This window comes from Lissotriton vulgaris, chromosome 2_1 (genome assembly GCF_964263255.1).
Source record: "Lissotriton vulgaris chromosome 2_1, aLisVul1.2, whole genome shotgun sequence".
NCBI lineage: Eukaryota > Metazoa > Chordata > Amphibia > Caudata > Salamandridae > Lissotriton > Lissotriton vulgaris.
The window spans coordinates 2,105,876,344-2,105,888,745 of record NC_141687.1 but is presented as its reverse complement, the minus strand read 5'-3'; the positions used below and the strand labels follow the sequence as shown (position 1 = coordinate 2,105,888,745).

Sequence of the window (12,402 nt, the reverse complement as noted above, 5' to 3'; positions counted from 1 at the left end):
GTTTCGCCCGCCAATTAATTACAACAAACTTAGTGGTCAATTAAGCCTTCAACCTACAATTTTTAATGGCATTAGGCTATTATGAATTAAATACGTCTTTATTAATAGGACCTATCTCTTTCTAAAACAGTATCTTGAAAACTTCAATACTGATTATAATTTTTCAGTTGACATCCTCATAGTATGGCGGGCCCGACTCCTTTTTAAGATGGCCGGCACAATTGCGTAAAGAGTCGTTGCAAGGAGTGCTCGATTACCAGCATAGGTGCGCGCCAATAGCAACGACCATTAGACAGAGTTTGAAAGAGCGGCAGAAAGTACCATAGAGACTCGGTTACTAAGACAACGCGGCAAACAAGGGGCAGGGCTGACTGTGGGCGCTAATCAGCGAGTTGATCTCACGCTTTCTGTCTGCAAGTGCTTCTGTTGTGAGGAGGGTCTTCGGGCCATATTTGTCACTGTGCAACCATGATGGTGAGTAGTAACGAGCGCCCTCCGAGCGCTGCAGAGCTTGCCAAGGTGCGCTCGGGTGATATTCTAGGTGCTAGTGAAGTGGAAGCTCGTATTTTGCAGTGTTTTCCCGCCTGGCTTCACATTACACGTTTTCAATACATTTGTAGGAAATTTAGAGGATCTTTGTATTTGAAGGTTGATTGGTACACATCGAGTGGACTTTAATTTCTCAAGGTGATAACTTGCCAATCTCCTGGACAGTTAGCACTAGTCAAGCAGAGGGGCATTGTCAGAATCAGTGTGACACAAGTTAAGGTAGGCAGCCTTCCAGCCAATTTAACACGTAACGATAGACGCATCCTCCGGACCAGGTTGTGTGGTAGATTTATGTAGAATGCTCATCTATGAAAACTCTAATGTTGGTCCAGTGGCAAGGGCTGTTTTCCCCCATTTAAATGCTAAAGAAAAACATGCAGGGAGTGTGCATTAAGCAACGGTTTTTGTACGTATACAAATATTTCTGAAGAAATATGATCGACCCTTGGCAATCCAGGTGCATTATTTCTTCACAGATGCCCATCATGTTTGTGCAGATAATAAGAAAACGTGACTCTAAATGAAACGCTGACTGATTTAACAGAGGGTATTTACCTGGCTAAAATATATTATTGTATCTGTTATGCAATGTAGTCGTAGCTTTAAACTCTGAGAACATAGCATAATATGTTCTGTTAGGAGAAAATCCAAGCACTCCATATGATAGCCCATATACTGGCTCAAGACTAGTGGAATCCGTTAAACAAATGCTTTGAAATATTAAAATTGCAACGACACAGTGATGTTACACTGAATTTCATTCAATTGTATTATGTTAAGCTTGTAAAACATTTTAAATTAATCATGTTTGTTCTTTGAGTTTGACTGCTTAGTATATTTTATTCTTTCATGCCCATTAACTGGTTCTTCGAATATACTGCAAACCCACTGTACAGCTGTGTTCTACTCCTGACACCTGCTCAGCTAGAATACAACTCTGGCAAACCCTACATTTCCGTCCCATGCAGAACAAACAAAGGCATTAGACTAGTGTCTCCCATGACGTGGGGATGCTGTAAGACAAATAGTGGGGCAAACAGATCAGATCGTTTACTCACATGGCTGGAAACAAACTGTCATAGCTCTCCTAGTGGGATAAAGTGTCTGCACCATGTGACATTGGCAGTTCCATGTAGCACACAGTCGATAATGTGAATAAAGACTTCGACCCTCCAAATGAGTTTAACTTGTGAACTATGACTACCTAGTAGTATGGGCGTAATAGGAAGATCTTGGATCTGTCTATGCAGTAGGGCCTAGCACTGAGAATTTATCATACATTGCACAGCTGGTATACAAATTGACTCTTGCCTGAGTGCAGGAATCTTCTTCATTGGGTCGGTGGAACAATCCATCCAATCTAAAAAGTACAGCTGGAAAATTGTAAAGGAATAAATGCATGTAGGCTCATATTTTGGTGGCTGCCCTTCCTTTGTATTTTCTTGAATGAGTAAGTAATACAGGTGACGTGTTGGTAGTTGTAATTGCATTTATCGTGTTTTATTTTCATTTAGGCCTAGTCACTAAAAAGGCAAAGGATTGGAAACTTAGACCGGTACCTGAAAGTTTTCAGTCCGTTTTCTCTATCTCGTGCAAAATGCTGAATAGCATAGAAGTGTAAATGCATCATGTGTGGTAAACGTTTTTCCCTATGGAGATAGTTATCTCACCTGCTCCTCAAGCAAAGCTGGAGGTAATCCATACTCATGACTATGCTTCAATTTCTGGCAGACTTAAAAAAAAAGTGACTTCGGACGTAAGCATATGTTTTCTGCTGAAAATACTTTTGTTAATAGGGCCCATAGCTCCATCTGATCTGTAAGGAAAAGACTAAGATTCAGACTATACTAACTGGATAGCCAGAAGAAACAATATCGAAATCTAATTTGTAGTAAGGATCAAACTTTTTATTTGGCTAATCTAAAAATGATTACTCGTGCATTTTCGAACTTACCATCCTAGCGTCCTAAGGACTGAGGGTGTAGGTCCTATTCTGTAATAACAGCAATACAAATGTCCATGAGATACTACCTTTTGCATGGGACCCAGCAACAGAGCTCAGTGGAGAGATGGGTTTCACCCCAGGAGCCTCTGTGACTGTAATCAAGGCTGATGAATTTTAAGATGATCATAGCATGATGGCACCACCAACAACCACAGTGCGAACTTGCAGGCAGAAATCACCACACTGCTTTACTAAGGGGCACCAGCTTTTTTCGACAGATCACCTTGCAACCAGACCTGTTGCCTCTTCCCACCCTGTAGACCGAATCATCTGAGTGTCAGGAACAACTTGGAACATGCAAGGTCAAGTTGGCATCTGTAGTTTGACGTGTGAGCCCTGGGGCTTTTTGTTGCCTCCTGTCCATATTGGGAGTTAAGAGCTATGAAATGGTTAGAGTAAAATACCTGGGTGAGATTCATGGTGGGCCATGATTTTAGCACTTCACAACGCATAAACACCAAGGTTGGGCGTAAACAGGGGTGCATTTTAGCACTCCTGTTGTTCAGCTGCCTTAAAAAACAATATTGTCACAACACTGGCTCTGCTCAGGGCCAGATCATTTCCATCAACAATTTTGAATCAATGGCTATAAATCCTTCAATATGCTGATTATATTGTTATACTAGATCAGACTTGCATTGAACTGCAGAGAGCGGTAACTGAAATACATGCATATAACCTAGGTAACAAGTTGGAAGAAAATCTGAATAATACAGAGGTCTCGAATTTTGGTAAATATACAAACACATCTAATAAATCAAAGAGCTTGGGTCCCACCTACCTATGTTATGTCTCTGCATGCAATTGTCTGGGAACCTGGTTAACAGATAGATGCACACTAAAGTACCACCTGTCAGCCATAAAGCATGGAGACGCCACTCTAGCATTTGCGCTGCGAATACTCAAGGTTAAATTCCAGTCTAGCAGGTCGCGTGATTTTATAAGTGTCAAAAGCATCCTTATCAGCGTCCTGATTTACAACCATCACGCGTTTCCTGAGTACTTACCTCCAATATTGAAGCAGGTACAGTGCAATCCTTTCAGAAATGACTGGAATTGTCTGTATTGACAAGACCAAGCAAGTAAAGTGTGTTTCCTTAAATACTGCCAGCTTATAATAAATGCAAAACAGGGCTCTCTGAGTCATGTGTTAAGGTCAATTTAAAGGATAATAGCTACAATAATACCCCATGGTCTAAGTACGTATTTTCTGCCATCAAGCAACTTGAAGTAGGCACCATCTAGAAGAAAAATGCCACAAGAACGTTTTTTTCGCTCAATAAGATCACAATTGATGTGCGCAGCAATGCAGTGGATGTTTCAGAACTGGCGAAATTCCAACATGCTAATCTAGTTATTGATTCATATAAATCTAAACTGCTGAATATTATTTAATGGAAGCAGTACACAGATCAGGCTAACGGAATATACTCCTTATGTGTTTTATGCCTACCCTATTACTACCATACCCCATTACTAATCGTAGATGCAGACTGCATAATTATGAAAGTGAAACAATACAACTCCATATTCTAAGTTATTATCTAGGTATTAAGTCTGAGGGACACATTATCGTTAAGCAAATGTTTGTTGCTAATGAATCACATGCATAGAAGCATTAGAATACTGCTTAAGCACTCGGAACAGAATTGTCCATTTTTAAAATCTATTTTTCTGTTTCAACTTGCAAACCATATCAGAACATACATTTTTTGCAATTTGTATTTAAGAAAATCAGGCTGTTTTAATTGTTGAGAGATTATTTTCTCTTTTGTAATGATTTTAAATAATTTTACACAATAAACTTACAGGTGTGAGTAAAACGAAGCTCTTAGCAGCCCTGGGAAGTTAAGGCATGGTTTGTTGCCCGAAATGTTTCGAAGAGTAGAGAATCTATAAAGCAAACAGACTTTCTAGCACTCCCCGCTTGTCCCCTTTCAATTACTTTAGTTACTTTACACATTCTTCCAATATTTTTATGTTTATTCGGTGCAACTGATGGGGAGTCCCACTGATCACTGGACTCAAAACAGAAATGCACCAAGCACTGTCCAAATGCGGGTAAGTGACTCTCCAAATGAAGTCTCTCACTTTAAACCAGAACGGATGAGAGCCGCTCTCTAGTGTCTATCAACTAGGAGGTGGGAAAAGTGAAATCAGCTACACTTGGGTTATGAAAGCAATTCAGGAGTCTGCACGGACGTGTATGAGAAAGTGCCCTCTTTCTTGCATGGTGTTCCCCCACTTTTTGCTGAATTGCTGATGTTCTATGACTGAGTGTGCCCGGGGCTCCTGCTAATCAGGTACCCAGGGCCTATGTCCGTTCTCTAAAATTGCATTGAAGCCTAAACCCAATTGGCATCTCTGGCCACATGTCAGTCCCTGGTAAATGGTACCACAGGTACCCAGGGCACTGTGACCAGAGAAGGCCTCTAAGGGCTGCAGCACTTATTGTGCCACCCTTAGAGGCTCTGTACCCTGACACTCACACACTGCCTTTGCAGGCTGCTTGTCTTGGTGTAGAACACTGTGAAGAGTCGACATGACTGTGTGCCATGCCCACAAACCACTGCCCTGGCATACATCAGTCACTCTTCTAGCTGGGTGCTGTATGCCATTGGCGAGGGTACATGTGCATGAGCCCTGTACCCCTACAGTGCCCAAGTCCATATCTGGGTACTGTAAGTGCAGTGCTGCAATTAAGAGTATATAGTGCTGGGAGTTTGTCACTACGAACTCCACAACACCATAATGGCTTCACTGAAAACTAGGAAGTTTGGTATCAAACTTTCCAGCACATTAAACCCACACTGATGCCAGTTTGGGTTTAATGTAAAATGCACAGCAGACGGCATCTTAGAGATGCCCCCTGAAACTCGACCACCTCCTAGTGAACTGACTGAGACCGCCACCAACAGACATGTTTCTGGACCCCTGGGTCGAGAGCCTGCTGCTCTCCAAGGCCTGAAACAATGCACATCCTGGGACGAGGTGCCAAGCCTGCTCCCCCAGGATGGGAAGGGTTCACGAGAGGGGAAGCTTCAAAGGCATGCTGCCTTTTGGAGCCTCCCCAGACCCTTTGCTGCTTTCAGCAACTGGTCCCCACTGTTTCTACCCCCCACTTTGGGTGAGAGAGCCGGCGGGAAGAACAGTGAGGGAAAGTGGTGTGCCCACCTCTGCCAACTCCACCCCTCAGGTGGGGGAGGCGAGGTGAAGCACAACTCTGAGTCCCCGCCATTTTCAGGATGGGGAGACCTAGCCAACCAGCGACAGGCTCCTGCTCCTCTCCCACTAGACAGTGGCACGATAGGGGTGTACCCACCCCAGGGAAGAGACACATTGGTCCCAGCCCTTACTTACCTGTAACGCCCCTAAATCTAGTATTTAGTGAGCACTCTGAACCTTGCTTCTTCAGATCCAGCCTGACAACAAGAAGAAAAGAAGAAGGACCGAACAGCCGTGCAGCCAACTAACAAGAGCAAGATGCCCGCTGACTTGGCCCCAGCCTAGCGGCCTGTCTCCCCTCGAACCTGTGAAATCCCGGTGTGTCCTGCAGCCAGCCACCTCAAAAACCCCGGAGTACCTGCCTGCCTTCACTTCCAAAGACTGCTTCTCCCGTGAACACCAGATTTGTTCAATTGCAACCTCTGGCAGCAGCCAGGGACCGCAAATCCAGCCCACTCTGCACCTGCCGAATCCGGTCCGAGCTTGAGTGGAAAAACACCACCAGGAGGTCACCCTGGCTATCCTAACCCGAGATCCGGCAACCCCTGACCTGCCTAAAGCCTCCAGCCGACTCCTGCAGCCTAAATCCAGAAGGGCCCCCTAACTGCGACCAGGAGCTAGTAAGAAGATCCGACCCCAAAAGGCATCCCTGCACCCAACGCCCCACTGCCTTGTGTGCCCAAACTGACGGTGCTTAACCAGCCCTTAACTTCCCAACTCACCTCTCCAAGTGGTGGTTGCACCCAGAAGTCCTTCGTCCCCCTGCCTGCAGTGCTTTTGCAAACCGGAGGTTCTCCATAGGAAACAGGGCACCCAACGTCTAAACAGCACTCTGCACCTCGCCGGCCCAAGTGCCGCTGATGGTGCACCTTTTGTGCTACTTTGTTTCTCCCTTTGCCCTGACCTTAACCATAGGAACTTTTCTCCCACAAAGCAGTGGCCTGCTTGCCAGCAGCCACCAATCGGAGTCCACCTATCCCCCATTGGATAACATTGGGCCTCAACACTCTGCACCCGGCCAAACTAGTGCTGCTGAGGGTGCAACAACCGTGCATTACTGAGCCTGGGGGACCCCTGAGTCTAACCCCAGAACCTTAACTGCCACAGTAGATTACTTTCATGTGAAAGGTTAACCTGTTTTCCTCCGTAGGATACCAATGACAATTTTCTTCCAAAAAGTTTGGAAGTGTGGAGTTTTGAAATCTAAAAATTTTCTTTAAAAATCGCACAAATAACCAAAAAGTATTTACTTACCTGTTTACAAGAAATGTCCCAGTGCTGAATACAGGTATCTAGCATTGAGTAAGAAAAGTAACGTACAAAGTAACTAACCTGTAATGTACTGAAAAAGCCTATTAATTTCAAAGCACTGTTTTTCGTCCAAAAAAACAACTAAGTGTGGAGTTTTGAAATCTGAAAATATTCTCTAAATATCATGCAAATAATCAAAACTTAATTACTTACGTGTTTACAGGAAATGTCCCAGTGTAAGACCTCTGAATTATTTTAGAACACAGTCCAAACAAGAGCCTCCCTTGCTCTACCTGTGAAGCAATGTCAATGTCAATGGTATTTATAGAGCGCAAACAATCATCCCCAATGGGATATCACGGCGCTGTCCTGACAGTAGTGAGTAGTTAACAGATAGCAGAGTAAGGATTGTATTTAGTCAGATTTTGGAAAAAGAAATGTTTTTAATTGCTTCCTGAAGGACAAATAACATTCACAACACATCGAACTAGGCCTAGAGTAACAGGTGGATAAAAAAATTAGTTGGGTAACGGTCCAGAAGATGGTTTTTGGAATGGCAAAGCAAATATTGGAGCATTCAAACATGTGATAGGTTTGTGCCAGAGATAAGTATGTAAAATTGTAGGGTAAGGGAATCCCAAATTCTGGATTGGCATTGTGGATACAGGAAGTAGAATACTGTGTTTTTAATATTTTCTTCTTTATTCAAATATGGATACAGGAAGTAGTATACTGTGTTTTTAATATTTTCTTTTTTATTCTAATGCAACTAAACTCAAGACGTGTTTTGCCCAAAAGACCATCGGGCCAGGGGCTTTCTCAAGGCAAGATATGATGGCTTCTGTATGTTAAGATTTAGAATTGTAACCGTGTCATCGCAAAGGTGTCTCATGAGTGTTATGGTCTCTGCGGTACGGTCTCGTTTGGAGCAGCAGGTGGACAAAATATTTTAGGTAATGTGCCAGAAGATGGTTATTGGAATGCCAATGCAAATACTGGAAAAAGTTAGCATATGTGAAGTTAGAGAACCTAAATATGCCTTTGAGCATGCTCTAATATTGCTTTGGGGCTGTTAGAAGATGCTACCTAATCCTTGGATATGCGTTTGTCTCTTTAGCTACTAGTCTGGTCATTGGGGAAAGGAGACACCCATATTTGAAACGGATATTCTTCCCACGTTTCCTAGCTCATGAAAAGGTACTGTGCTTGAAATTGGGACTGCATTTAACTGTGCTCTAGCACAGACTTTTAGAAATCGCAAAATGTGTTGCCTTCTTAGTATTTGCAGTGAGGCCCTCGCAATTTCATTTTAAGAAACTTTTAACCTCACTGCTATTTGTCGATCCACAGTCCTCAAACAGCTGCACGATATAATTGATTGTGTGTACCTTCTTTGTTCTAGTTCTCAAAGCAAACGTTGTCTTACATGAATGCGAAAGATAGACAGGCTGTTGAGGAACGAATAAAAGACCAGCTCCGACATGAAAAAATCGAAAGTCTGGCTAAGGATGCACGAATGGATGTGATCTTGAAAAGTGATGAGCGTGTTGAGAAGAAACGTTTTATGAGGAGGCTCCAAGAAGAAGAGCATGAGAGGCACATGGACGAAGCCCTCTTCAGGGTGAGTACTTTTTTAATGGCTTCTTGATTGACAGTGCTATGCACAGTTTATTCATTTGCGGAGCACTAGCTTGTGACACACACCCACTTCATAATGCATACATCTTAATAGACATTAATGCATCTTCATGATTCTGATTTGCCTATTGCAGCTTCTATTTTTCTTCTTATGTTTGTAATTGCACAAGTGTTACTCACATACAGTCCCACAGTTTAAAAGAAAATAGAAATACAGTGTTTTTATAGATGCGATTGTTGATTAAACTATTTACCCAAGTAACAAAACCGTATTTTCCCAGTCAAATCTACAAGGAGAATGGCCCTTTTTGTGCACAAAATGAGATTAGAGTGCACAAATTGGCTTGCATGTACACATCTCACCCCGCACATATATTGCGAATGCAAGGGGAGATGGAAAGTGCTCCCGCCATTGCAGTCATACAGCGATGTACTGGGAATCCTTGCCTGGCAAATCTCCTTGGAAATTCTGTTGCAGAGGAAGTTCTAATGCATATTCCAAAAAGGGAGTTCAAGAGGGAAAATATACCCGGGCGCCATCCACTCAATATTGCCAACATACAAAAACCTGGTTACATATTACACATATAAGTCAAAGTTTTAAGGGAGAGGCACGCCATTTCTTTCTGAGTGAAACAGAGTTTGATATCTAGTCATGTACCCTCATATGAGTCTTTTTTTATAAAATCAATCAAAACAGGCCGTACCACACAGAACTTTGACAAGTGTACAGGTCTGAATAGTGAGGTGAGTCAAGGAAGTGCCTCACGTAAGCAACATGGGGGAAGCAGCTGGTAGGTACTTACCAGTTAGCTCACTGTGTCATCATTTGCACTTTACACAAAGGAGGTAATTTGTGCTACTCATACAATGTTAAAATTGAGTTACACCAACACAAAACAACTGTCTTTTAATTTTCATTGGGTCCATTTTAGTTTAAAACAACAGTGTCATGTTTGGACCATTTTAACCTGAACGGTCAAGATGTTTCATTGCCAATGACTCTGTGGCAATTTCATCTGGGCACAGGGACCCAATTCCACCTATAGGATGCACCAGACCTGTAAAGTTTTTTTAAATTAAAAAAAGGAGATAAAAAGGAGAAAACAGCAAGTGACATAGGTAGTACATGTATATCGTTATGTTCCGCCCAACAAGCTTACATTTTCCAATGCTTTATGTAAGGTATATATTACCAGGTAGTTGCCAAGTGGAGTCCTCCCAGCAAGCCACTGATGAAAGTCACAGATGACCAAAAAACCTCAACCGCCTAAAAGTAGATATGTGCATATTATCACATCTGATGTCAAGCATTGTAATCAGCCCCTCTGTTTTCAAATAGCTTTTTCCTCAGTTCCATTGTCTTTTTTCAAGAATTAGCTTGATTAAAAACCTCGATTGAGAGCCATTGATAAATTAAGTATAGGCTCCCATCATACTCCCAACTATTCCCCACAGCTGTATGTCTATTGATAGTTCATGTGAAGTGCAGGCATCCCTCAGCACTATTTATTCAATGGAGAAAGTCAATGAGTTGTTCTTCAGAGCATGACCACATACACAAGGCGTGATCTACTTATCTTTTCCATAGATGGATCTGCTGTAGAAAGGGGTTTGAAGGATAGTAAATAAAGTTGTCTTCAAAATTTCCCACATAAATGCAGGCCAAACTGGGGGCAAACGTTTCAGATCATTGTGCTTTACTACTGGAAATCTCAGGGTAGGGCAGCTTTAAATTCCAAGCAAAATGGACTTTTAATAGGAAACTGCTCTTAAATTATCTATTCACCGAGCATATGAGGAAATGGTGGATGTGTTTTTTTTTATGCGAATATAGTGCTTTGCGGGAGTGGTCTTGTATTCTTTTAAAGCAGGACTGAGAGGGGAGGTTATTAGCTTTTTTGCTTACAGAAGGAAGAGATTTGAGGGCTATATCAAAAAGGTAGCAACGCTAGAAAAGATCCACCAGGAGAGGATAATGCAGGGACAGATACAAGACGAGAGTAGCAGCTTTTATATTAAGAGGGTGGTGGAAGGATTACAGGCACATAACAATGAGAGGTATGAATATGGTGAGTCGGTTGGGAGATTTTTAGCACTATGTACTTGAAAAGAGAAGTTGTAATCCAGTAATACGTCTTGAATCTCTACTAACCTTACCGATCAGAAGATCAAGATAATTATGGTAGTTTAAGGATACCTTGGGATATGTAGCCAAATCCGTCCGACGAGTATCTATCAGAACAATATTTTCAGTCAATAGATTCCGTGATATCCTCCTATATTCCCCTGCTAATTGCTCGACCTCAACTATTGCATTCCTGGGGTCCAAAGTTATCACTGTGAAGTCATCCTCATATATAAGTACCTTTGTATCATATCCATTAATTCGAACTGGCTTTATTACCTGACTTTGGACGATTCGATCTATAAAAAGGGTGACAATAATTGGAGCGCCAGGGACATCCCTTTCTCATCCCTCTAGTAATATCAATTCTTCCAGATTATCATTAAATTTTCATTTAAATCTTTTTATTAATTTTTGCTCATGTGACCATACAAAACAACAGTTATTACAATCTGCACATTGTTGATTTCTTAATATCGCTACCCTTTTTAATCCAGAGAGGTGTGAGGACATGGGTCCTATCCGTTTAAATAACCCCCAACATGTGGGAGCTCATACATACAGTTGATATGTATGACATTGCAATAAGTTAGGTCTTTGCTCCATCTAGGACTCATCACTCCTGTGTTAATTCTTCGATCTCCAGTCCTGCTCTACAGTTACGCCAAGGCAACTATATTTTCTCCCACTTTTTAACACAACCCCTCCTGTTATATACCGTTTCTTCGTCTTGATGGCACCAGTCAAGATCGCGTTCCCACTCTCGCAGGCATGGAGGCGAAGGTACTCCCCACCTCCTTGCGATGTTCCTTCTAGCTATCACCGCCGCAAGAGTGAGCCTCTTTCCTGAATACCTGGGCCAGTCTAAATCACCCTTGATCATTAGGAGGAGCCATTTGGCATTCATAGGGACCATCACTCCAGAGACCTTTGACATTACTTCCGTGATGCCTTGCCAATATCTCGCTATTTATTTATTTGAAGTTTTATATAGCGCAAACATGACCCGTTAGGGTATCATCACCTGACATTCCCATAGAATTTGAAAAAAGGTACCCTCCTGCTGGCACCACCTAACACAAAGTGCTGTGTGTGTACTTTGCCCTAGGTATGTAAAAGGGGGCGACGGTAGTAGGTATTATCTTTAGTTGCACCAATCTGAACCTTGTCCGAATTGTGACCTTTCTCAGGCTCTGAATTCTTCCTGCTTCTTGACCCAAATTTTAAGTCTGGCTTAGGGTGTAGTATAGATTGCCCTAATAGCCTTTATAAAGCGTAGACCAAACCCCTTTCGTTCCAGAAATTGCCATAAATAACACCACAAAACTCTGTTGAATGCTTTTTCCATGTCGAGGAGGATCATAGCCATCCAGTCACCTGTTGTTTCTGCAACATCAAATAGAGTTATTGCTTGTTTGACATGATCTATTTTTCCTCTGCCAGGTATAAATTCATGTTGCCATGGTGAGACCAAGATTTCGGAGTGGTGACTGGGTCCTTTTTAAGTGTTTGTAGGTAAGGGAATTTCTGAATCGAGTCATTGGTTCATAGTCTCCCTGGAAGAAATTCCTCTCTTAGAGGTTATAAATCGGTCAGATTGTAGGAT

General features: G+C 42.3%; 1 protein-coding gene across 1 annotated transcript in view; it reads left to right on the top strand.

Annotated features, from left to right (window-relative positions):
• The first annotated feature begins 346 nt into the window (after positions 1-346).
• MNS1 (meiosis specific nuclear structural 1) overlaps positions 347-12,402 on the top strand; it is a 241,947-nt gene continuing 229,891 nt past the window's right edge. Inside the window, exons 1-2 of the mRNA XM_086958353.1 lie at positions 347-474; positions 8,433-8,651. Of these exons, the coding sequence (XP_086814479.1) occupies positions 469-474; positions 8,433-8,651 (225 nt within the window). The 5' untranslated portion in view covers positions 347-468. The remainder of the gene's footprint in view (positions 475-8,432; positions 8,652-12,402) is intronic.